Source organism: Chanos chanos, chromosome 3 (assembly GCF_902362185.1).
Source record: "Chanos chanos chromosome 3, fChaCha1.1, whole genome shotgun sequence".
In the NCBI taxonomy this organism is placed as follows: Eukaryota; Metazoa; Chordata; class Actinopteri; order Gonorynchiformes; family Chanidae; genus Chanos; species Chanos chanos.
The window spans coordinates 48,009,068-48,035,844 of record NC_044497.1 but is presented as its reverse complement, the minus strand read 5'-3'; the positions used below and the strand labels follow the sequence as shown (position 1 = coordinate 48,035,844).

The 26,777-nt window shown below is 38.5% G+C and overlaps 1 protein-coding gene across 1 annotated transcript; it reads right to left on the bottom strand.

The window, feature by feature from the left end:
• Positions 1 to 3,041: 3,041 nt before the first annotated feature.
• scarb2b (scavenger receptor class B, member 2b) lies at positions 3,042 to 26,457 on the bottom strand. Its single transcript, XM_030770030.1, has 12 exons — positions 25,903 to 26,457; positions 18,321 to 18,481; positions 14,920 to 15,067; positions 13,841 to 14,032; positions 13,422 to 13,513; positions 12,093 to 12,212; positions 8,954 to 9,132; positions 6,276 to 6,394; positions 5,703 to 5,776; positions 5,475 to 5,526; positions 5,052 to 5,204; positions 3,042 to 3,269 (listed from the first exon to the last, which is right to left on the bottom strand). Exons 1-12 carry the CDS (start codon positions 26,023 to 26,025, stop codon positions 3,141 to 3,143), a joined length of 1,542 nt encoding a protein of 513 aa, XP_030625890.1. The 5' UTR covers positions 26,026 to 26,457; the 3' UTR covers positions 3,042 to 3,140.
• Positions 26,458 to 26,777: the final 320 nt, after the last annotated feature.

The window sequence follows — 26,777 nt, the reverse complement described above, 5'->3', positions numbered from 1 at the left end:
GGAACTTAAAATATTGGTCTGTTGTTTTACAGTTATCACCTTAGACAGGAGTCCAAGCACATCAGATTTCTCTCTGTCTCTATCTGATAGTGATTTGTAGTTAATAAAGGGGATTGTGTGCATCTGACATCCCCTAAATGAAAAAACCCATCAAACCTTCTGCAGATTTAAAAAAAAAAAAAAAAAATTATAGACATCAATACCAGTTTACATGTTTGCAGTGCTTGTTTACAAACATGTAAACTGTACGTTGGTGAACAAATCTTTTCTGTTGTAATATTCCACTTAAAACGATATCCGTGTGACAAGGAAGGAGAGGGATCTAGAAATATGTGTGCACCACTTGGTGTTTATTAATATTAGGTGATCTATTATTATAAAATGACAAGAATAATAAAATACTGGTGAATAAATCCACAGATAATGAACTGCAATTTCATGATGCATCCGCCTGGTGGCAGCACATGACTGACGAGATTACACGACTTTTTAACCTAAATCAGGCGTTGCTATACAGCGCAAGGGTAAAACGCTGGATTGTTCCCATGAAACCACACAGCAGGTCAAACACAAGCAGTTAACAAAAAAATCACAGCTTGATACCGATTAAAATGTTTATTTAACTTTATTGTAAATACAATGAACAGGCTCATCTCACATACAAAAATATTGTACAAATATTTATGTAGTCTTAAATTCAACAATTTAGTTGTAGTTTGTGTCATACATGAGGATTACCTGCAGTTTTGGTAAAATTACACAGCTCGTCTAAAGCAGTTTTGAAGCATATTATTCTAATTTATTAACTATATGTATGTAACATTTTCTTCAGGTGTCTTTCTCTTGGAAATGTTTTTTAAAAAAAAGTTTGAAATAAATGGATCCAAGTATAAAAATGACATCTCAGACAATGACTACAACTGATTTTGGAGAACTTAATTAGATGCATCCTTTAAAAGAGTGACACCAGTTTATTTAAGTCTAATCAACAGCATCTACAGGTTATTTAAGAACGAGATCAGTGTTTCAACTGTTCTTGGATACTTCATCTTCCTTTAAAAACAGATGTTGAACTCTGCTGATGCTGACTGTTTATTTGCATATTTATAGCATGTGGATTAATCACATCCAAAAAGAAGAAATGTTACAAACTTCATATTTTATGGCTTCAGTAAAACGTCATAACTGATGTCCTGAACATTAGTAAATAGCATGAGACAGACAAAGGTTGCCTACCTGAAGTATGACGTAACTTAACATAACATTAGCTTTGAACACTTCAGATATGTGTTAATGTGTTAATGTGGGTTTTACATTCACGGGTATTTGAATATTGCGAGTATTATTGAGCAACAAAACAACTGACATGTCCTTAATATTTAAATATGCAACAGCAATGTGTAATGTTATATTTTATACTAAAAGTTCAATATTTGATGACAAATGTCAATAAATGAAAAATGCTATGACTATATATAACTGAAATGCATAAAAACCACGGCGTGTGTTATCTGGAACTGACGAGCGTTCTTTGGTATGAGCACATAAGGGGCGGTAAACCCGAGATGTCTACGTTTTACCACATCAGAACAGTCTTCAATGGAGTTCCAGCGTCAGCCAAGATGAGACTTAAAAGTTTGAGAGTCCCTGAGTTGAGATATATTGTTTCAGATGCCAAAAGGGACAGCTTACACATTTATATAACTCTATCTTGCTGATCTTCTTCTTGACTGGCATTCTGAACTGCACTGGGCCTTACAGTGTTGAAACAAAGGCTCAGATACATGCATTTAGGCTTATCTAACTGTCTTTCAAGTCAGTGATAATGCAACTAGCATTGGGTACATCACATCAGGCCTCTCAAACTTTTGCACCAAAGAAAGCTCGAAAAATTATCTAGTAACATACATGAGTTTCAGTGGTTATGTCATTCTTTTATTTAACAGCTTGAGCAGAAACCAAATGAAAACTACTGAACTAACTTCAGATGAGAAACGCTCTGAAAACAGAGACATATTTTATCTTCATAACTCAGCAAGGCAGTGTTTCTAAACATGTAAAAACTGCTCATTTCAAATATTCTTTAACAGGATATGTACAAAGTGTTGTGATCCAAAAACAGATGGTCTTCAAGAAGACCATGTGGTCAGAATCTAAGTGAATGTAACATCAGAATCTGAATAATACAATATGTCATTATGTAAGGTGGAAAACCATGTGGTGAGATTCCCTGTATTCTGAAAAAAAAAGCCCTGAAGACAACATGAAAAAAAAAACCCTTTAAAATATATATATTGTAGACCTTTCATAAACTTCTTGAACATTCATGCTGTTCAGCGAAATAAAATTCAGTAACTAGGAAAAACGAACAAAGCTGAACATATCCCTGGAATCAAGCCCTTCTCTCTTGCAGAATTTCACTAGAAATCTCCAGTGTAAGGCTATGGCTCTGTGTAGCAGTATGGACAAAACAAAAGAAGATTTAACATAGGGAGATATGCATCAGTTAATATGAAATTCAAAATACGAAAACAGAAACACAACTTTCTGTGATGCATGTCTGGTGACATAGTTTCATATCATCTATAGTTTCCAGATTAAGAGATTGAAAGTTCTCATTCCTCACATTATTTCAAGCACTTAAAATGAAATGAAATTGGAGGAACGGAAGTAGTGATGGTCCTAATTATAACACAGCTGGTGGCAAAATCGACTATCTTTCATCAGCTCTTTTCTTATACATGTTTACCTCAATTTCCTCATTGAGTCTTCATTTAAAATGATATTCTGTCCACAAACATACTACAAAATGAATACTGTGCAATCTCACTTGGGACCAAACTGACCTAATCAGAAACAGATCATGTAGTTAACTGTCAGTTTTTTTTAGAACATTTTATCACCCCCCCCCTCCACTCACTCACCTGCTCACTCACTCACTGACCTGCTCACTCACTCATTCACTCACTCACTCACCTGCTCACTCACTCACTCACCTGCTCACTCACTCACTCACTCACCTGCTCACTCACTCACTCACCTGCTCACTCACTCACTCACTTGCTCATTCACTCACTCGCTCACTCTTGCAGACACACTCAATCACACACACAGGACCCAAAATCAACGTCCGTTGCAGCTCAGGACTTTGGCATCTCCACAGGGGACAAGCCAATGTAGGTGCCATTCTTGGTATTATTTTCCAAGGGGTCTTCCTCTTTTTCTTTACTGCTCACGGGTGAGTAAACTGTGTCCTTCTTTCCTGGGGTCTGCGGTAGGAAGAAAAACAAATCATAAACACATCTAACCCAGAAACTCAAACTTGAATGATTATATGTGAAAAGGCAAGGTGAAATCCCTGGCACACAGACTGAACATTGAGTTCAGTTTAGAGAACTTTAAGTTAAATGGTTAAATCAAAATTTACGAAAGGCGATTAAAAATGTTGAAATGACTGCAACATCCAAAAATGTAATATTGTTTCTTGATCTGGTTTCTGAGGATAAAAATTAAATACATGTATAGTAAAATTTCAGAAAGACTTGCAGGACAAGAATACTAAGCGGTTCTGATACCACATAACATTTGTCAAAATTTCATGTGCCTTGTCATAATTTCATGGGCTTTGTTTCCCCGTGTTGAGGGAGTTAGCATAGCTCCATTTCGCCTATTGCTCTTTGTCAAGCCACTACTAGGTTATTTACTGTCCAATAAAGGGGCACAGACTCTAATGACAACACCCAAATGCTGTGTTATCATTTGGGATGCTATTTTTTCACTGTTTGTAGTTTTCTCTACGTATACGACATTAATGAAAGGATGTCAATGAGAGTGTTGATCAAAACCAACATAATACAATAGAAATCGTACACCGTAGGGCTTTTGTGGAGCAGTTAAGAGATCATCCCAGGTTTGGTTCTGTTATACTGGCACAAGTTTTTGAATTGGCAGAACTTTTCTTTTAAGTATCAAAATGCAAGTTTTACTCATGACTCATTCTCACAAGTCTCACAGCTCATCAAAAGTTCTTTTGTCTCCAACCAAAAATCTTAGCCATACTGCAACAGAGCAGAAAAGCCATGAGAAATTTGGGATAGAATAGATCTGTCCAGTGTGACTGCATATTTTTCCATATTTATTACACATCTTTTAAGACTGTGCCCCTCCTTCCCTTCTACTGTCTCGAAAGCTTTACGCGTAATGGGAACTTTCACATCACGTGAACGTGTAGCCGGGTCTCTCAAAAATGTCAAATTCTTTCTGCTTTTGAAAACATTTGCTGACTTGCTAAAGGAGGACCGAGGGAGGGAATATTATGATAATTTTGTCCTTGATTTTCATAAGGTAAAGTAGGGCAGAGTGATACGGTCAATAATGTTATTTTTTCATATTGTTTCATATTTAGAATTGTCTCAATAAACATTTACTCATGCTCTGTTTAAAGCATTCTGCTAAGGACCCTAAAAAAGACAAAAGGTGTAAAATATACAATTATTTATTAGGAGAAAAAAAATATGCAAAAAAGATAAACGTTCAACCAAATGAGTTTGTACTGAGTAATAAAATGCCTCAACACAGGCGAAAAGTCTGTTATTGAAAAAAACACAAGTCGGATGTGAACATTGGCAGATGTTCTGTTTCTGTTGTGCTATCTGACTGACTCCACCCTTACAAACTAACAAACTAACACGAAATCATCAGCAGGAAAACAACTGCTGCCGTGTGATTACTATCACATCCAAAGTTTTTTCCGAGTTACTGATGTAAATCATGGCGTGTAAATCATGGGAGTCAGGTAAACAATAGGCAAGCCTGGAAGTAAAACTGCTTCATTACTGGCTGTTCGTGTCAACTTAGGATAGAGGGAAATATACGCCGAAATTTTCTAAAAAAAGAAATCATGAAAGTTTATTAGTGTTACTGCGGTTGACTGTGGCATAAAAAACTGACCCAGCCCTTGAGAAGTCGCTAACTTTCCTGTTTTTCTTTTTCTCTCTTTTGTTACCACGCACACACACACACACACACGCATGCACGCACAATAAAGTTACCTTGGCCCGGCAGAACTGTATGATGAGAATTAGGGTGATGAGAAACATAAGGACTCCCAGCCCCACGATGAGTAAGGGGAAGTGTGACACCAGCGTCACCATTAGCAACAGCTTGTGCAGCTTGGCAGCCGTCACGTCGTCAACCACCACCGACTAAAACACAGCACAAACACATGACATTTAAGATGTATTTTCAGGCGATTCGTAAAATTCCGTTATACGCGAGCAAAGTCGCGTTTTCTTCAGAGTCAGTGTGAAGAACATTACAAATCCTCTGAGATTAAGGAATATTATGACTGTTTTTAAACCAGTCTTGTCTGCCTTGGTGATGCTGTTTTGATGTCTTTGATGTGAGAAAACAAATGAGGGGCATGGAAGTAAAATCGGTCGTAATTAACATTCTCCTAAAATGGGGAGTTTTACCTCGTTAAGGAATAAGACCGGGAAGACGATGCCAGTCAACTTCTTTGTTTGGCTGTGGAGAATGAAGAGATCATTTGGATGTTTCATCTTAGAGGTAAATCAAGGGCCAGACCATAAAACTGGCACATACAAACAAGTGCAATTGCACAAGCACAAACACAAACATGCCTATACACAAACATTCACAGCCTTTGAATAAACAATCACAGGCGAGACGCGTGTACTCACGGGAATCCACTGATTCTCTCGAGAAAGATGTTTATCTGGGCTCTCTTACAGGCGCGGACCGGGGCTCCAGTGGTCTGCTCAGCGCAAACGCAAACAAATGTAAGACTCAGTTTAGGAAACTGATGAAAACGGTTTTCATTACTGGCTGTATTTTGCCTTGATTTGGGTAAACCTTGGCTTTGAACATCACATTATTAGAGAATTAAAAATCTTTCTGATGCTATATTCTTCCTATTTACATTACTCAAACAATTTCTTCTTGTACTTACAAACTTACATCACTAGATGGCATGACTGAGTATGTCAACAGAGACATGTTCCACTGACTAAAATCACATTCTGGTTACTCATAAAAACATGTTCTTAAATTATTAATGGTATTATGACGTATTATTAGACAAAAAGTCAGATGGTTTTTACTATCGGTCCTTCCATTTTACTTTACATTCATTAGGAGCTTTACGCAGTGGGCGAATGATATCATTAGATGGGATCAGTGATTTTGCTGATCTTAAACTGGTAAAGAAAATAATGAATGAATTCAGAAGAACTGATCTGAGACCAGCTGCGTACAGGGTTCAGGTCCAGGAAAGTTTGATGGTGCTCCCTGTTTGGAGACAGTCCCTCAATGGCATCCACATACGTCTCATCACCCAGGTAAAAGTGAGGGAAGGAGGCGACAACAGGGGCACCTGTGATTGAGAGATAAAAAAAAGAAAATGAAAAGAAGAGAAGAGGAGAGGAAAGGAGTGCTCTAGTCTAGGTGCTGCATAAAGATAATGAGAGCATCATAGGTAAAAACACACGCACGCATACACCCCCCCCCCACACACACACACATACACACACACACACGCGCGTGCACATACATACAAAGAGAGAGAGGGAGCGAGGCTGAGCGAGAAACACTATTTGTAAGCAAAACAAAAACCTCTACCAGAATTATTACAGACTTTAGATTAGTTAGAAAAAGATACAAATCCTTTCAGGAGCCAGCATTAAGAAATCCTATTCACTTGTTTCCCAAAGAATGCCAGACAAGGTTTGCTATCAGTCATTCACTAAAACATGAAATCATTCCATAGAACAACAGCAAGGGAATTGTAACATCATGCAGCAACTCCATCACAAAGTTTTTCTTTATCATATGACTGGGATAATAGTAGGTTAAAATATTACATTTTCAATGTTTTGTGTATCTGTTTCTTGTCCGCAGCTCGACAGGAAAAGAGGCACTGATTCCTGAATGGGATGGCAAGATCATTAATATGTCGTCCTTGACTTTGTTTCCCATAGACATCATCTCTGTTTTTTCCTGTTTCCCACACAAGGCTTTGAGTTGAACAGTATATGCTGCACTAAAATCACTCTTTGTCTAAGTGACCATATCCTTATGTCTGCACACTATAAAGCTCCATCCTGTTACACTTCCACAGACAATGACCAGTGTGTTCAAACACTTATACACAGAACAATTACCCTATGTGTTCTTCAAGGCCTCATGAGTTGTTTCATCATCAGAGACAAAAAGAACCACAATGTCTATCACCAGATTGAGTGAACAAAAGTTGCTCCGCATTGTTTATCATGCGTTTTCCACGAACGCGTTGCAAAGATTACACCTGAAAGATGTGTCGCGTAAAATATTGCTGACAAGCGGCTGTGTTTAGTTTTAACGGAAAATCAAAGATGTAGAAATAGGCTAGTGTCAACATTCTATTTAAATGAATTGGCTGTTCTTTCACTTTTAAACACTACATTGACAACTATCTCTAAAATGATCAGTCCTAAAATAACACAGCTCATCTGTCTAATGAGGACTCATCAGGACCATCCCTGAAGGCTAAGATTCAAAAGTCATTTGGAAATCTCGCCGTCGACCTGCAGCGTGTTTCTCTGGAGTAACCTTCTGACAAAGGCAACATTTAGGCGCAAGTTCTGATAAGCTGAATAATCTAAACAAGTAAATGAAACTGTGCAAGCAAACAGCACTCCAGCAATAACAGCTCGCCCTTTTTGACGTGCAGAACCAGAAACAGGTGCCCAAACCCATCGGACTGCAGGCCACCTTCACTCCAATGGGTTAATAAGATGACTTGTGTTGCTCAGATTGGCGGTTTAGATCAAGAGTCGTGACAGTCACATGAGAGAATAAAGAGTTTCATACTTTCAATGTGACCTCACGTTAGGGAAAAAAAAAAAAATGAAACCAGAGTTGTGTTGTGTCAGTGGGACAGACTGAATGTGGGGCAGAGGTGACAGTTTTCCTGCTCGTATGTTTGACAACAGAGAGAGAAGGAATGAGAGAGGGGTTGGGGGGGGGGGGGGGGGGCATTGTGGGGTGTTGGGTGTGGGCAAATGTCCTACAGCTCTTGTCACCTGAGTAGGAGAAGACCTTTCCATAGCAACAACAGTCATTTCCATACAGAGAAGTCACATGCGCCCTTTGAGGTCAAATGGGGAAGTAGAAACTACACTGTGTTGAAGGTTGACTAAGTTTCCCTGTCCTCCAATTACTAAACAGTAACCATCCCTAGAGGGCACTGAACTGTGAGAGAATACTGCAGCCCACAAATCTCCTAATTTCTGTTTCTCACACACACACACACACACACACACACAGACACACACACGCACGCAGATTAAGAATGTCCTAAAGCTATTGTCTGATCAAGTGACTTGGTTTAGAGGGCACACGGTGGTTGGGGAGGAAGTGGGGTAAGGGTACAAATGTGGGATTTGTGGGTAGGGAGAGCTGCACGGCATGTCACATGAGTGGTTCCATTAGAGTGTGGAGGGGGTTTTAGTAAAATACAGCTTCATAAGCACAGAACAAGACCAGGATGGACAAAAAAGGCAATGCCCTGGTGAGTGAACACCTGCTCTCTGAAGTAATATCAGATGTTCTTCAGATACACTTATGCACTGTGAGAAGTCCAATGAAGATTTCAGAGGAAAATGTCCAAAATGTCTGATCAGGCTTCCAGTAGCCCTATTCAAGCTCAATCATTCTAACTTGTCACCTAATATTTGGCATCCCTTATCACCGTTAACATACGTTTATTTCAGCTATACAGGTCAATTAATACATGCTTATACATTTTTATATTTCCCTTATATTTCAATATTTAGGTGGTTATCAAATGTGATATGGCACAGCAATGAACCAGCAGACATTTCCATATATGTACATGGAAGTTACGATGAGCAGTGGCAAGTTGAAGGATAGATGGAAAGACTTGGTGTCATACCTTTGCGGCATACGCTGATGCTGAGCACACCGGTTTTTAGGCATTTTTCTTTTGGAAGACAGAAGCCAGCGTTGGCAGGGTTCTCCGACGGGTCGGCAAACACCTCACGTGGCGGAGTGAAGCGATATGCCTGGATGCCCTTCACTTCCACTTCCTTCTCAAAGCGCATGTGGATGGATCTGAGAACACAACGAGAACATTCAGAGGACAGTGTGGCATTAAACAGGACGGAAAATGAAGTATGTAGATTTACACAAATCACAGGAGACAAACAACGCCAGATGACCACAAAACCAAACCAAACCAAACCAAAACATTGCTATTCTTTGTCCAGTATCGAGACTGGAGTCAGAGACGTTAACACCTGCTACTTTATTTCCCTTGCATGCAGTACAGCAGTGATTGGGAAGACACCAAACAATGGTTAATTCAATGAGCTTCGAAGACTCCTTTTTGTGAGAGCTTTTATATCCTCCTTGCCACATATTGTGACCCCACGGACAACTAAAACACGTGAAGCATTAGTCCTCGCGTCCGCCCACCTTCGCCCTCTCCTTGACCTTATGTTTCCCAAATTCCTTCTAATTCCGAATTCCTCTTTTTACGACGTGAACAAGTCACGAAGCAGAGACAGTGGAAAATTACTAAAAGCTACATTGATCAGATATAGGTCTTTTATTACATCTTCAATACATGTGAGCATATTACTAGATTCATCTTATTTAAAACCCAAACCCACATAGGCACGTTGTTTATATTCAGAGAGACTCTTACAGTGGTTTAATGTCAACTGCTGCCTTCAGCTATGTGGTGACAGTGAGATTTTTAGGGGATTTTGCACAATTATCGCATAGACATATAATTTCCATGCAATGTCATTAGTAGGTTACAAAGAACAAAAACATCCACAGCTTCCCTGGCATACTGCCATAGTTAGAGCTGTATAACCCCAACTAATGCCTAGCATTCACTGATCCTTAATGAAAAGATTCAGCTTTGGAAAAAAAAGCTCTTTAACCAAAGCTCATTATATTAGAAAAAAAAAACCTGACCATATCAGACCATACCCTGGCTACACCCTAGCAAATAAATGAGCCAACAACACGAATATTTCTTTACAAATATACTAAATTCTTTTTCACAGCATTTGCTGTTAAGCAGCTTGTGCGGCTCTCTGAAGAAACGGATGATGCGTTGTCTGGTGTTTGTACAGTTTTTTCCCCCCCCCCACTCAGTAGCACAAGATTATGGGAAATTAACTTTCCAGAGTTTCTGTTGTCCCAGGGTAATGATCATAGTTGAACTATGCATGCAGTAAGGTTGAACAACATGTGCTTTGACCTTTTCCTCTTTTAAAATCAGGTCAAAAGCCATCTGAAGCGAACAGGGAGTCCCTGTTGACCACAAGACGGAGGGACCACTTATGACAAATTAGGTGAAAGTGTTATGGAAACAAAAAAAAAGTTGATTTGACAAGCATCCAACCTCTATGAGTACAAGCGTCACAACAGTACAACAGATTCTTTCCGCCTCTTAACAAAGAGGGGAGGAGGTCCGTGTGAACCCCCCCTTTTTTAGGTCAAAGTTCGTACTGGAAATAGACACCAGCATGACCAGAGACAGCAGTTGGTCTCCAGGTGAAAAGTCAAACAAGGTCTGAGACATCTTGATTTACTGCCGTTTGATCAAAAGCATGTTCAAGCTGGACTAAGGACTGGTTTAACAGCTGGTATAAAAAAAGAGGATAATGAGCATGAAACGTGATAAGAAAGACATTTTAAGGGGAATGATATACAAACAGTTGTTGCAGTACAGTGGTGAGAAAAAGAGCAAGAAGCCTTTCACAAGCGTACAGGCAGTAACTTGTCCTCTCACTGACAGTCTTACACCAAACTTATTTATTAAGTTCATCTCCCCTGTATACTATTCCTGGTTTTAAAACCAGAAACAATACCACAACTGCCCTTTTTCTGCACTATCATACAACGTATGAGAGAAACCCTGTCAAAGACTAAGTCCACTAAAACTGTGACATGTCATCCATGGCAACTCTCATTCAATTCAGCTGGCTAGCTAACAAACTCAATTCAACTCATCATCTCTTCTCGCCTTTATCTAACGCATCAGAGCCAGTGAATCAGGGGCCGTGGAAATAACAAAAAAAAACTGCAATAGACTGACAGATGCTCATTACGGATGTTTTTATTAAACAGGATAAATATCTATATCAAACTGGATAGCTACCAGCTCTGTGCATGTTTTTATTCATCTGGTTGTTTAAAATAAGTTTTTTGTTTTTTCATTCATTTTGGCTCCGTTGCATAGGAAAGTCAGCAATGTTTTGTTTATAAACAGATGAGAACATCAGGATAGTGGTCTTGACTGACTGAAAGGAAATTCTTAAATTCTGAGTCAAGTCCCACCAAACAAAGGGTAGGAAGTGGACAGCGACAGCCGATTCTTCAGTTTTAAAACAAACATAATCTGATCAGGTGAAAAGTAATGCTGTAAGAGACCCTCCCTGATTCTGTTGTCATGTTCCTGACAGAGCTAAATCTATTACCAAACACGCTGAGGTCTAATCTATAAAATGCCTTCTCTTCACATCTACCTTAATCTTCCATTCCCCTTTCTTCTTCCATTTTTTACATTTTTTAATTTAACTTTTAATATTCCCAACAAAGGCATTTTGTTATGTGAAATTAACTTCGTTATGTGTTGTGTGGAATTAATAAACTATACAATGGAGAAATAAAATGTGTGACCATCGGCCTCCCTTCCATTCTCACTACCTGTTGATCTGCACCTCGTTAAAACTTGGTCGGGTGTTCTTTTGTATTCTTCCTACATTAAAAGTTCTTCTTCTTGTTCTTCCTTTTAAGAAGAAGAAGAAGAAGAAGAAGAAGTACTTTATTTTTGACACGCGCACTGAGCAATGAAATGCAGCCTCTGCATCCGCAGCTTCCTAACACCAGTGGGTACACACACTAGAGCAGTGAGCACACGCACACGCTATGAGAAACCGGAGCGAAACCCACGCAAACCCCACACAGAAAGGACCTGGGACGGCTGCGAGGCAACAGGGCTAACCACCGAGCCATCGCGGTTGATAGGTCAGGAACCTAAAATGAATTTTTACCTGCAAAGGTCTGCTGTGAAGACATCCAAACGTTCTTCCTTGGTCAAAAAGGGGTGAAATGCGCTGCCGTCTGTGCCATTAATCATGTTACTCTGGTTGGATGCCCACCATGACAACTGCCTGAAAGACAGAGAGGTCAAACTTTAGAGAAAAAAAAACAAACAAAAAAACACCCTGCTCATCAGACTGCTTTTTAAAATGAAGCAATACACACTATGCCAGCAGATACATTAGTACAACATATTGATTGACATAAGATATTGGCGGGAAAAGTTATTGCGTGTGTCTCAGATGACAAAATGTTATGTAAGAGTTCACATAGCAAAGACTGTGAAAATGTGGACCAAAGAGAAAATTGCAAGGGGCCAACAGGTCTCCATCTCAGTCTAACAGAACAGAAATGCAAGAGAAAAGGATAAGATGTTAAAGTATTATCACACCCAATTCAGCTAAGATATTGGTTTCTCTTCCCTTGACCTCTCAAATCAGCCATACTGTTAGTGTTAGGCATTAGAGCATCCCAGAGCAGACCTGAGAAATACTGTCTTTTGGTATTGAAGGGACAGTGTACATTAATATATACAACCATACACTCCAGTTTGTTCATAACTACTACATGTGTCAATACTTCAGAATGGTCACATGCTTGTCCTTCTCATAGAGTGAGATTGATTATTATGAAATAATCCTAATTTGTTAAAATTCGGATGGAGCGCATTCACCCTGACTGTCTGTTTAGTTTTGAAATGAAAGGTTTTCAACATCTTAAATTCAGTTTGGACTGGTCAATGGGTGTTGGGAAGCTGAGCTGTCCTGTAATCACTCGCAGAGGAACAGGTCTCTACGGTGCTGATATATTGCTGGATAAAATTTCAAATTCTTTCTTCATTTCTTTTTTCTTTCCTCTTCTTTTTTTTCTCTCTTGCAAACTCTCAAAAATATTTCTGCTGATCAGGCACAGGGAGTTTTGAAATTACACAAACTTTTCTGTGAAGAGTAAATCAAGATCTCCAATAACTTCAGAAAAGGAAAACTGGCAAGATGCACACTGTCTAACCATGTCAGAATGTAGTGATGTAAAAAAATCTTGAGAAACCTCAAGTATTGTGTACAAATATCTTCATGTTTCCACCATCGTCAATGCAAGTAATGTTAGTGCAAACTGCGATATGCTTTTACTGAACTGCCTGCATCAACAACAATGGATGTATTTAGTAATGATAATGATAATATGACAGTTATTAGATATTTTCATTAATGAAAGTGTTGTCACTACACAGACACAGAGGGCAGGTGGAGTTGATAATTATTCAGGCAAAAGGTATTTACTTTTCCCCCTTCCAGGATTCAACTCTGCCATAGTCCAAGTAGTTCTCCTCTCCAGTGTGGTACACAAACACTCCATCATTACTTCCATTTTTCTATAAAGAAACAACCAACAGACAAGGTCACCCACACACTACTAGCGACTAATCAAATACTTGTAAGACAAGACCCACATTCAATCATTCCTGAAAGATCTTCATCATATACTAATATTGAAACATTCCAGCACTTTATTTTCCATCAAAACAATGAAAAATAAAGGAGACAGAAAAGGAGTTGAATTCATCCATAATAATTCTTCCATGCTTAATTACAGACCATAGTCCCACCTACTCAGCAACTGTAATTGACTTTTTGACTGTGACTTCAAGCACATCTTAATACCCATGATCATTTTGTAGTCATGACTGCTCCTTGCTTACATTAAGCATAAGGCCAAAGTACTCATCCACCTCAGGCTTCATGGTTTTGACATATGAAAGCAGAGGATCCTTATAACCCCAAAGGAGCTCGTTCACAGAACGTGTCGTGAACACGCCAGCACTTATCGAGTTCATATACATGGACAGCATGGTGGCCTTCAAAAAACTGCCTTTCACTTGGTTCATCACTGCCTGTGTGGTTTAAAAAAAAGAGAGATGACAAAGGAAGAGATCAAGTTAGAGACATATTTCAAAGAAAAGAAAGAGAGAAAATAGAAATGAAAAAGAAAGGTGCTTTCATTTCAACAAAAAATGTAAATAGAGACAATACTGTTCATAAAGTTCAAGTTAGCTTTTTAACTCAACTTTCATTTAGTTATCAGTTAAAAGGATATGTTCCACAAAGCTTTTGCTGTGTATCAAATTAATTTAAGCAACAAAAATGTAATTTCTCTGCAGAAATTAAACAAACAAACAACAAGAAAATATCAATGATAATAAATCCCATACAGCTGTGCTGCATTCCACACACCACACCAGAACACAACAGTCTTTAGCCACACCTACCAGCACAAGGTATCATGTAGCTTGCCAAGTGGACAAGGGAGTTCATGGGAAAACCTAGCTAATTTACTATGGTCTATGCTTTTCAGCTTATATTCTTATAGTAGTTTTATGCAGTAACTAACTGCTGTTTGCTTAGGCTTAATACAGTAACACAGTAATATTCGAAACGGTATCATAAAGGCAACAGGTTTTGATAGAGGTTTATTTAAAGTTTGGCAGAGAAAAATGAATAAGTAAAAGAACAAAATGAAAATTAGCCATAACCAGAGAAGGAACCCTAACAATGGCATTCTTTTACCTGTTTAGTTTGTTCTTATAGGCTTTGTTTTTGTATTGTCCTTTGTGGAAAAGTTTAGAGTAGAACAGCTTTGGAATTTTATTAGTTTATTGCTATCATTATTGTCTTCATTTTCTTTCTTTCTTTTTTTTTCTTTAGGAGCTGTTACAAGCATTTTGTGGAAAATAAGGTGTACAACACACACTATCATGCAGACAAAGAAAATGTAACTTACCACTGCAGGGATGTTAACAGTTGTTATGAAGTCAAGATCAGGATCTCCAACTGACTTTTCTGGTAGGAAGTGGAAAGTCTTTGGAGTGATGGCAGATACTCTGGTCGCATTCTCCACCATGGTCACATTGTCCTTTGGTCTGTACTCTCTAGTGGAGGGTATACCAAAGGACATTAAATATAGCTCAAACATTTGGTAACTGGGTGTCATGAGATGGATTAAATATTGGCACAGTGAACAAGCTTCAATATTTGATGCACATGTCACAGGATGAGTTCATTTCATAGTTGTATGAAATATCACAAAAACAAGATAAAAGTTGCAAAGTATGTATCCTTAATACTAACCCACCACTTGACCTTACACATTTACAACTTTCTTCAAACCACCTTGTTTATACCATTTTCAAACAAAATGGCATCTGAGAGATCATGTTGAAAATGAAAAGATGGTCTGAGGGAAAAGAAAGAGCAGCGCTCTTTTCCCTAAATGTGTGAGATTTTGTCAAAATTAGTTTTTTATAATACTCAAGAAAAAAATATAAGAACATATAAAAAAGAGTTTGCATAAGAGGCCAAATGTTTTTAATTAATTATCCTTAAAAAGCGCTTTGTGCTAGACAAGACATTCAAAATAATTGCTGATAAATGTATCCTTAAATGAAAATAATGAAAGGAGAAGAGGAATCTCCGGTGACCTGAGGGAGATATTAGTTATAGACATGACAAAGCGAATATTTCAATGCACTCTTAATATTAATAGAATCATGTATGTGCGGTGAAGGTTCAGCATCTTGGACATAAAGAAAATATTTGCATCATTTTGTCACTGGAGGGCATTTTTAAGATTGTGATAGAACATTTCTTGATTGTGATATTTCTGCAACTACACTGAACAAGGGACATATTAATCTATCAGAAAAGCCCCCTGTGTCATCTCAGAATGTTGTTATAGCCTACTCAAATCAGATTCAACTTTTGGACACTTTCTCAACTTTACATGTCACCCTTCTAACATATGAGTTCAATATGGATAAAACTTTGGTTGTTGTGTCTCAACCATCCATGAGTGTCAACCCTCTCACAAACCAGCACTAACAGGGTTGATGACTGGCATGCTAAATCTGCTTTAACTAGCCATGAGTAGAGGCACATGGCAAGCCACCTCATACATTCATATCAGACTTTAATAACGCTTTTATACCAGGGTGTCCGTTAGCCGGGAATTACCGGTTTTTCCTTGGTACAATTTGGTAAAAAAAAACCCACTAAATTAAAAACTTGCTGGTCAAAATGTCTGGTAATAATGCTCATACTTGGTAATGGGGGTTTAACTTTTGCAACAGCTTGCAAAGTGCTTATTTATGAGTTCAGTGAGCTGTACCACGACTGGGCTACACTGGCTAAAATTGCCTGTGCTCTGCCCATGTCAAGTGTGCCAGCAGAGGCAGACTTCTCTCTGCAGAAACAGGCTAAAGATTTTACAGGTTACAGATGTTTCATAATAGCCTACATTTTATCAGCTAATGTTGAGGTTTTGCTCAATCGTTACTGTTCATTAAATAGTCAATCTGATTTGAGGTCGTTGTCATTCTCTTGTCAACCTAGGTGTGTATTATATTTGCATTTGTAACATAGATTGTTAATGAAACATAACCAGCGAGTTTCAAATTTGTCCGGTCAAATAAACTGTTTCTGGACAGCTGACCGGCAAGAAAAAACCCTAGCTGAAACCCTGTTTCATTCTCATACATATTTGGATTTCACAAAAATGAAGTCCTTTTCAGTACAGTTTAAGTGCAACAGAGACGATGATGAGTTCTGTTTGTTTCCATATGTCAGATGCAGAAAAATTGTGTATTTTTATGAATTTGTATACTATTCATGTCTTGTTCAATAAAATGTCAGAGGGACAGACAATGTCCTTAAATACTGAAATGGTGCATTTGCTAGACCTCTCTGCTTGTTTACACGGACCACACAATGCAAACACACAATCCTGGAAAATATGAACCAGTCGGAGCATGATGCACTAAGTTTATTTGTATTAAACAAGAGCTGAATGTAAACCTAATGATTTCACTGACATGAACTTTGGAATGGGCCCGTCAAAAACACATAGAACACACACACACACACACACACACACACACACACACACACACACACATATATACATATATATATATATATATATATATATATATATATATATATATATATATATATATATATTAATAATTAGGCAAACACAAAAAATCCAGCTTACCCTACAAATATGAAGCAACAAATGTAAGGATTAATTGTTGGTTTTGTGAGCAGAGACTCCTGCACTGCAGCAGACTTATCTATGCTGCACTGGTTTGGTTGACAACCTTTCCAGCTTAAACTCTGGACAAACCATGTGTGACCTGCGGTATGCAGGCATACCTATTAATAGTGCAAGTAGGTCTTCCTAATGATCTAGAGTGTCTGATATGTGAAAGTTTTAACAGATTAAGACTGGCAGTAAATAATATATGATTTTTGTAGTGTAGCACAAGTGATTGCCACTCAAAGTCAAAATGACAGAAACTGACAGCTGGGTTTATGTTCACTTGTTAGAAAACAAACAAACAAACAAATCAATGAGTCAATACTAGACCTACGAGGTTGCTACAAGTACTTAATGACTGTGTTCCCCTTCGTGTTAATTTAGGGAGACATACAGAAAAACAAGAGCACAGACTTCTGATACTTGGTCAAAGATGGGCAATCTAATTAGTCTGAAAAAAAAAAGTTTTCCTTCTGTATCATGGCTAATAGCTTTGTTAAATACTGGAATGTGGGTATGTACTCAGTTTTATTCAAACCACTGTTTCCTGTAAAGTTCTGGCAGACTGTCAAAATAAGATCCAAATGCAGATTATACTGTGTTAATACCTCACACTGAACAATTGGTATGCCAAATATTTATCTTTGACAACCATTCTTGATATCTCAGTGGAATATGCCCAACCAAGCCCCCTTTCTATTAGATTAGAGTTTAATATCACATTAAGAGAGTTTACATTTGGGCTACACAGCACTTCCTCAGCGGTTCATAAGCACTCATACTTTTATACAGTACACTCCTGTTTTGCATGAAAAGCAACCTTTGACTAGTACAGCACATTTCCTCGAACAGAAACAAATTGGGGAAAATGTAATAATTGATTTGAATTCTACAACCTATTGATAGGCATACCCAAATGCAGCATATGAGAGAAATTGCTTTGGTGCATATTTGACACAGTACCCAGTGAAGAAAGAAAAAAAAAAGAAAAAGAAAATCAAGTCAACTTATTTAATCCAAATGAAAGATTTTGTCACTGAAATCTGTCTGTTGTATTATGATTGGCATGGCTATGATGGATCGGTTACCTGTAGGTGTAAGGTCCAACCTCAACAACACTGGGCTTGTCTTTCCCGGCAAGGACATCATCTGCATTGGTGACATTGAAGAAAAAGAACTCCATGAAGACAGGAGGAGGTGGATTCTTCCATGTCTCAAACACCCTACTGCCCTCTTTCAGTACAATCTCCTGTAAATTACAAACATCCAACATTTACAGTGTATTCCAGGACTTCAAAACTACAGCGACATATGTTGCACGAGTTAGAATTTAAGTCATATGCAACTGTAATTTTACAGCATCAAGTCAATCATATAACCCTGTGCTCGGTTACCGCTGACCACCAATACTGAATTTAATATCAGTGCTGCTAATGTCTATTTGTGATAATGGAAATACACGACAGAGACAACTGCAATAAAACAAAAGAAACAGTAAACCTCATGCAAGGATCACAGTGAATGACAGGCATAAAAATAACTCACTCCTGGCACCATGCATATTATCATGATATGCCTCTGCATATCATTCACATGTTAGTAGAAAAAGGTATTTGTCTGATCTTTATGTTTGAAATTATTACAAATTCTACCTGAGCTAAACTCTAGCATGTTTTTAAATTCCATAAATACATTTGAAAAGAAAGTGCCTGAAATGCTACCAGACCAAACTTTTGTGGGTGTGAAGTTTCCTCTCATGTTGAGTTCCAAAAAAAAAAAAAAAAAAAAAAGACACACCACATTCTCATGTCTAGATAAGTGGTTTAACCAGGGAAGGCAGTCATAAGGACACTGGAATGGCTGTGGGAAAGCGCCTTTAATACAGAGTCAGGCCTGACACAAGAGGGCTCGTGTGCAGACCATGCTTCCGCACAGATTTGATCATAAAGCATGCATAAGAACAATTCAGACATTTAAAAATGGAAAATAGTATCTTAATTGGTTGTTCGAAATATAAAGCTAATAGAACAGAGACATAATGGAAACTGTTGTGCTTAATGATGTTTTGTGTCGTTAAGGCAATGCTAACATTACCAGGATAGCATAATGGGATCTGGGGGGTTAATTTCTGTTAATTAACATGCATGTATGTGAAATTGAAAAAGAGCTGGCATTAATGGTTAAAAATACATTGGTATGCATAGGACTGGGCAAGTACTGTTAAGAGCACGCTGAGAAACTAAGATGTGTGTGCAAAGCAGATTTAATGAGGGACATTCTTCTAAATTGTAAGTCAGAGTAAGGCATGGTTTGGTACACAAATTACAGGGCTTTGCGAGCAATGTTCGCATCGGTAACAGTCCAAAGTCATACACAGGGACTTTGCACAAAACACAAGAACATACACAAGTACGGTCTTCTGTGCTGTTCCAGATAAGCGTGGTAATTAAAGGAATCTTGAAACTCAGCTATCAGAACCAGTGGGATGCGTCAAATTCCCATCCGTAGAGAGTTATTTTGCACGAGAACACATCGCTGTTAAAAAACTGAATAAACCTACACTTTAACGTAAAGCCTATGATAGACTACTTCTGGCCATGGATTTTCAGGGAAAAAGCCTGTTGTTGTAGACTGGGGCCCCATGTCCCTCTCACTGTTGGTGGTTATTGTTGGCTCTAGGGTTTCCATGACCCGAATACAAGCTCTAGCTCAAGCAAATAACTCTAGTGCTGTTTGCCAATAAGTATGGTAGAGAGGTTAAGACACATAAAGGGAGTAGCCCGTTGGTTTCACGCTGTCCATCACTTCAGCTTTATAAGGGGGCTCCTTTGAATGAAGGATGTGAATAGAGAAACAGAAAACGGGGAATAGCAGAGCAGTGCAAGCAGAATGAGCAGTTGGGGGACGGCTACAGGAATGTATAACAAGCAAATCCCCTAGACTGAACAGAAGGATGGTCTTTGTAAATCCTGGTGGATACCTCTAGGAGTACAAACAAAAGGTAGGCATTACTGCTTCACGTGGTAGACCTATTCTGAAGTGGTTAAGCTGCACATATACTTACATCTGATCTTGATAGATCAATCTCCACTATGAGAAGCAAATGCTGTGTTTACTGTGCATAATCAAACCACCTTTTCTCCTTTGTTTCCCTACTATGCTAAGACGCTATTTCAGGATTGGATGGGATTTGATAACTAAGGGGACAGATAGATGTGCCTAATACATATGAGGGAATACAGACACCAAAAATGATGACCTAAATAACTAGATGAAGAAATAGGCTAAACAAATATTTCTTACATAATTTACTTTTGTCAAATACTTCAGCAGAGGTAAAGTCCAGGGAGTGGGTTTATACAGGGCCCATGGCAGCATCAAATTGGTTGGACTATGATTTGTTTGGTCACAGGTCAGCATTACTTCGACTGGATTAAAAGACAAATAAGAGGGCCAGTATGAACCAGAGTAGTTGATACAGGCTGTCTAACTTAAACCACTACTGGTCTAGAGGCCATTCTAATTAAAGCCTTGATAATCACCCATGAAATTGAATATTAGTACTTCTAGGAATCACACGTCATCAGACTGACTTGGGTAATGGTGATATGATGATATTATTTATGCAAGAAAAGTAAAATCATTTCAGGCAGTAGTTCAGGATGGTGCAACACTTCAGCTCAGCTCGGGTCTGCTAGTTCACGGGGGAGGGGGTGCCTTTGGTTTGCATTGTGACATGACTGGCACAGGTTTATAATCAATGGGGAGGGGCAGTTCCAGACCAGACGGTCTGGTCTGAGAGGTAGAGTTTGTGGTACTGACACCAGGCCAAAGGACAGGGAGGACACAGGTTATGCGGGAAATGAGGTGACACTCAGCTGGCGTCGTCCAGGCGCCAGAACGTCTTCCTCTCTGATATCTCTGAATAATTAGGAACTTGTCCATGCGTTACTTTAGTCCTATATCATGGGGCGTGGCCTACAGCAGTCCTTGCTCGACATGGTGAGGTGGGGTTAGGTGAAGATGATGATCCTCTTAAAGAAGTCAGAAAATCAACTAATTTTAACCATTTCCTACAGTTAACTGCTCTTTTGAGGTTCAACATCAAAGTCCATGATCCCTTTCGCACTTCAACCACTTTATTTCGCAAACTCGATACTTACTGAATGGTGGCTCAATACTGTGCACATTCGCAATCATTTACTACAGGAACACAGCCAGGTGCTTGGACAATCCATCCCTACCCTGTAACTCCAAGCCTAAAGCCACACATGCATTTTAACAAAGGTGTTTAATGTGAGCTTCTGTAGACCCTGTTCAACTCTGACTAACAAACAATTTAACACATACTTTCAAGAGCTCTAACACAAACAGAAACATGAGCGTGAACACACACACACCTTGGGTACTGAAACCCTGTGCCAACATGGCAACGGTTCCCATACGATCGGTATCTACCTCACTCCGGTGCCACTTAAATGCCTGTACTGTTAACTGAAACATTTGCCCTCTGTTGCGTCAAAATGGATGTTATAGGCAACAGAAGTAGCACTGCATGTCACGTACCATCATTAGTTAACATTACACTTGCTCTGATGGCAGCAGACGCCTACCATTAGCTAGTAGCTACCTTAAACACCAATAAAATGCCTACGGTTAAACAGTCTAAAGTGTGGCTGTATTTCATTTGAAAGGATTCCAACACTACGACACAGTGATGTACTGGCCATGGGGCATACCGGGACAATGTACGACGGAGGAAAAAAAAATTCGGAGATTTCGAGAACAAGGTTGTAATATTACGAGAATAGAGTCGTAATGGAGAAAGAAGTCATAATATTAAGAGAATAAAGTTGTTATTTAATGAGAATAAAGTAATAATATTATGAGAAAAACATCGTAAAATTTTGAGGGAAAAAAAAAAACATAATTTTTAGGAAAATATATTACGAGCAACCAACAAAACCGGCGAGAGGACAGTCAGTGCCAGCCTGAGCCTGCTTCTGACACATATGATAATGTGGTGCTGATGTGCCAAAAGATTAAGTATTTTGTTATTCGTGAAAACTATACTAAAGTGCAACTTCAGCAGATGCTCCATGTTCCTCATTTTAACACAGGCGGCAGGCTGCTCTTCTGATAGGCTATTTCACCTCGAAATAACACGTAACCTAAAATTACGACTTCATTCTTGCAATATTATGACTTTCATCATGTAAAATTACGACTTTGTTCTCATAATATTACGGCCTTATTATTGAAATCTCAATTTTTTTTCCCCCAACGTAGCCCTTGTACTCTGTCGTACAACACCGGGACATGCAACAAACGTTTAAAAACAACTGCATGTAAAGGGGGGAACACGTCAAATTTAATGAAGCATCTGGAGACTCACAGGATACACTTGAAAGCAGAGGGATGCACCGTGTTCGAGAGCTTGCATGACCCCCTTGCATGACCCACAAACAATTCCAACACAAAATGTATTTTGCTGTTATTATTACTGCACCTTTTATTTATTGTTAAATTACTGTAGTTGGGTTAGGTTTTATTTATTATGTGGATTTGTGATGGAAAATGTTTAAGCGTTTTGTATTTATTTATATTTATATTTTTAAGGTGTTAAGGTATTTAAATATTTAAGGTATAAGGTGTTAAGTTAATGTACTGTCCAATTTGAAATTCAAATTGACCTTAGAAATAAAAAAAGGTATTCTTTAATACCAGCGACCATCGTCTTGTGCTTTTTTTAAAAAAAAGTATCAGTTCATGCACCGTTTAGGCATTGGCATTGTTTTAAAAGTATCGTTTTAGCACCGATATTGGAAAAAACACAAGTGATACCCAACCCTAACACTCACATACAGACACAGAAACAAACACACCCGAAGAGTAGTAAAAACACCAGAAAACTCTTTCCATATGTTACTGTTGTGCTGCACTATCCTGGTGATCATATGACCATCTGTTTACAACTGTTTCAAAGGGAACCTCAGGAACCGGCCTTTGTCTGCACTGTGTTACAAAGAAATAATCAGACATAATTCTACAAAAATTTTCATCAAATCGCACACTGTCTTCATGATTCTAATTGGAACTATTTCTGAATGCTTCATATCTAGAACAGAGCAACTGTTGTGCAACACTCTGCTCAGACTCAGCACAAAAAATAGTGTCTTCCAGATGACCCCTGTTTTTTCTTTCCCTTGAGATGTATTTAGAGAACACTGATGCTCAAATTTATATTGATTTACCAACGCCATAAACAAAGTAAATCTTCCTCCAAACTGGCTGACGCGTTGATTAGGATAAAAAGGATCAGACATTTTTTCCTAGCTCATGAGAAAGCGCTCATGTAAGCTATAAACCCACTGACCCAGTGCCATAGTTTTACTGTGAGGCTTAACAAACTTTGGGTAATTCACTGTAGATTAAAGCAAAGAATATGTCAAAACTGCAAAGCCCACAAGCTTATTCTAACACAGCATGTCTGATGCCAAACTCAATCTTTATGAATCTGTATATAAACCATTCAGTAGAATGTTTACTGTGAGCTCAGCTCACACTCACATTCATTCCCTAAATACATTCTTGTTCCAAATGTGTGGAAGGTAATTACTTTCACAAATTTCAGAAACTACAGAAAATTTCTGCTGAAAGAAGGAAAAGGACATCATTACAATTAAGGTTAGAGGTAAATAGTCTGCAGATGTTTTAGTTCAGGGTATACCTTAGGGCACAAATGTCTTTGTTGTCCATACCAATTTCAATCTTTATCTTTAGGATATAGAGTGAAGGTTGACACTGAGATGGCCCATTGTTTGTGAATATGCATATGTCAGCCTGTTCAACAGATTCTTACCACACTCCCATTCGTGCTAAGGCAAAATCATGAGCAATGTGAACCTCATCAGTCATGTCTCTTCCCACTTATTCAAAAGAGAGATTCCTGTTTTACCCACATGTGCAGATTGCTGTATTAGTCCAACTTTTGTCAGGCTGCATCTGTTCAAATAAACTTCCCCATTCAATAAAAAAAAAGATTACTCTGCATTTTCATGTTCTTCTAGCCAATGTAGCACCACAGCCTAGACACATGCTTTTGGGTGAGTAAGAACTCCTTATCTGGGTGTAGACAAACCACTTGGGCTGGGCTTTATGCTTAGTGGTGTTTTCCTTAAGTGTTATTCTAGGCTGTGGGTTTCTGAGTAGTTACCATAAGGAATCTTAACGGTGACCATTCATTCTTAGGATGAGAAAAGAGGGTAAAAGAGGCAACAAGAGCTGATAAAAAAGAAGAAAAAGAGGAGGAAGGCTGCACAGTAAATTGCCCTCTCTTCTGACCTCCCTGATCTGAATAAAAAGCATTACAATGCATGCTGATTTGTTCATTTCTAAAATTAAGAGGTGTAAAGTTACAATAAATCAACTGTTTTGGGGTTTTTTTTGCAATTCTGAGGACAACGTCTCAGATCTCATCAACTATGCATGCAGTTTTTGTCTGTGCTGTTTAAAACACATCATTATAGTAATAAACGGAACCAACCAACAGAAATAATTTGGTGATTCCTAGAAGTATAACTATTCTTTGCAGACAATCAGAATAACCTGAGAGAGAGAGATACCATGTTGTCAGACCTATCTTGGCCATGGAAAACAATTTATCATAACAAAACACATGCCTCTTGGACCACATGAAGCATTTCCCATGTCAGTGGAACACCCATGCTTAAACAAATCAACACCCTTTGTCAAACAGCATGACTACTTTTGCAGTTCTTCCTCTCTCTCTAAAATGACAAACAAGAATTTTAATGTTTTCTTGGGCTTCCTTGAAATAAACTTAAATGTGTTGAGTCTTGTTTTCATAGTAATACTATAAACTAAACAACAATTACTTTATTTCTGTTTCATGAGACCTAAATATAGTGTATATTTGATGTCAGAACCACAAATTGTGGGGTGTAGGACAATTAGGCTATAGCAAATTACTTCAATTTCCCACAGTTACTTTGATCATAATGTCACTGTTATCCGTGATCCAGATGTCATGATAGCAGAACAACTTCAAAAACAGACATTCACCACAGTTTGGTCTGAAGGCAAAACAAGACCTTGCGCAGGTTTTGTCTCTTTCTGATCAGAGTGATCGAGAGACCCATATATTTCAAAATGATCTTAATAAGCAAGGCTAAACCAATCAGATAAAGTGTTCATGATCACTTTCATTTGACAGAACAGAGAACAGTCAGCCAGAGAGCGGTTTCCATGTGTGAGAGAAGTCTGAATTGCTGAGGGGCAAAACGCTCTTAAGAGTAAATCCCTGTGAACACTGGGTCCATATGCAAAGATTTAAACACATGTTACGGGGGCAAAATGTAAAACAAAGGTGCACAGTTCAGTTACGTGCTCACATGTGCATCTACCACCAGTCGCTTTTTTGGACAAACATGCTGAACGTTCCTCTTGGATACTGACTAAAGCATGCTTTAAAATGAGACATCCGTTATAATGAAGTTACGTTGACACCTGTAAGAGATTCTTAAGGAAATTCATGATTTCAGGATGAGGAAGTAACATATGTCAGAAGTTTAGCACGTGCCTAACATTAATGACACATATATCTGTAAATAAAAACTGAATGCAAAATATAATTACGCGAGAACTTACCGCCTTCAGACGGTTTTGAATTAAAGTCTGGAAGACTTGGCCCACGACCAAAGCAATTCCGACAATCAGCAGATGTGCGCTGATAATTGCGGTCGCGTACATCGCACAAGATCTTCGTGTCATGATGCAGGTGTATTCCAAATCTATGAAGTTCTATTTAGTTTGTAATTTCACTGGTTTACATGAAATGTGGACCTAATTGAACATACAGTATGTTAACCGCTTCAAGACAACAAGTGCTGACGAAGTTGAAGATAGGCTCGTCCAAGACCGTTGCTTTATCCAAATTAGTGATGAGAGAGTGGTAACTGTCTGCTGTCGTTTCCGTAGGTCTTGCGTTTGTTTTTCTGTGGATTTTATAACCCGCACAACCAGTAAGCTACAACTCAATGACAAGTTCAGTATTTTATGAGAAAGGTCCACGCTTCAGTTGAGGGGCGCCGCTTGAATGCTGTTCATGCTAAGTTTTCATGAAAAGTTTAGTATCGCAGCTTGCTGTGTATGGAATCCGTAAAGCACCTTGGTAACTGCATGAATGAGTGCAATGAGAAGAGGGGGAGAAACGTGGTTTTACTTACTGTGCTCGTGGGAGGGTTTGAAACACGCTTTATGCATATTTAAAAAGGACTTCAAAGGTTGCCCTTTCCCGCTGCATGATCTTCAACTTGAGTTTTGATTGGCCATAAGAACCACGCAACGTCTCTTTGCGGTCACATTAGGTTGATCTGTTCTGTATGTCTGTCGTTGTCAGCGAGGCCCTTGTATGACACTGTCTTCAAATGACCTACAAAAAATTCAGAAGCTCAGATTTCCACTATGTATTAATGATCAGAGGATACTTATGCGTACTGCTATAATATCTACGGTGACGTAAC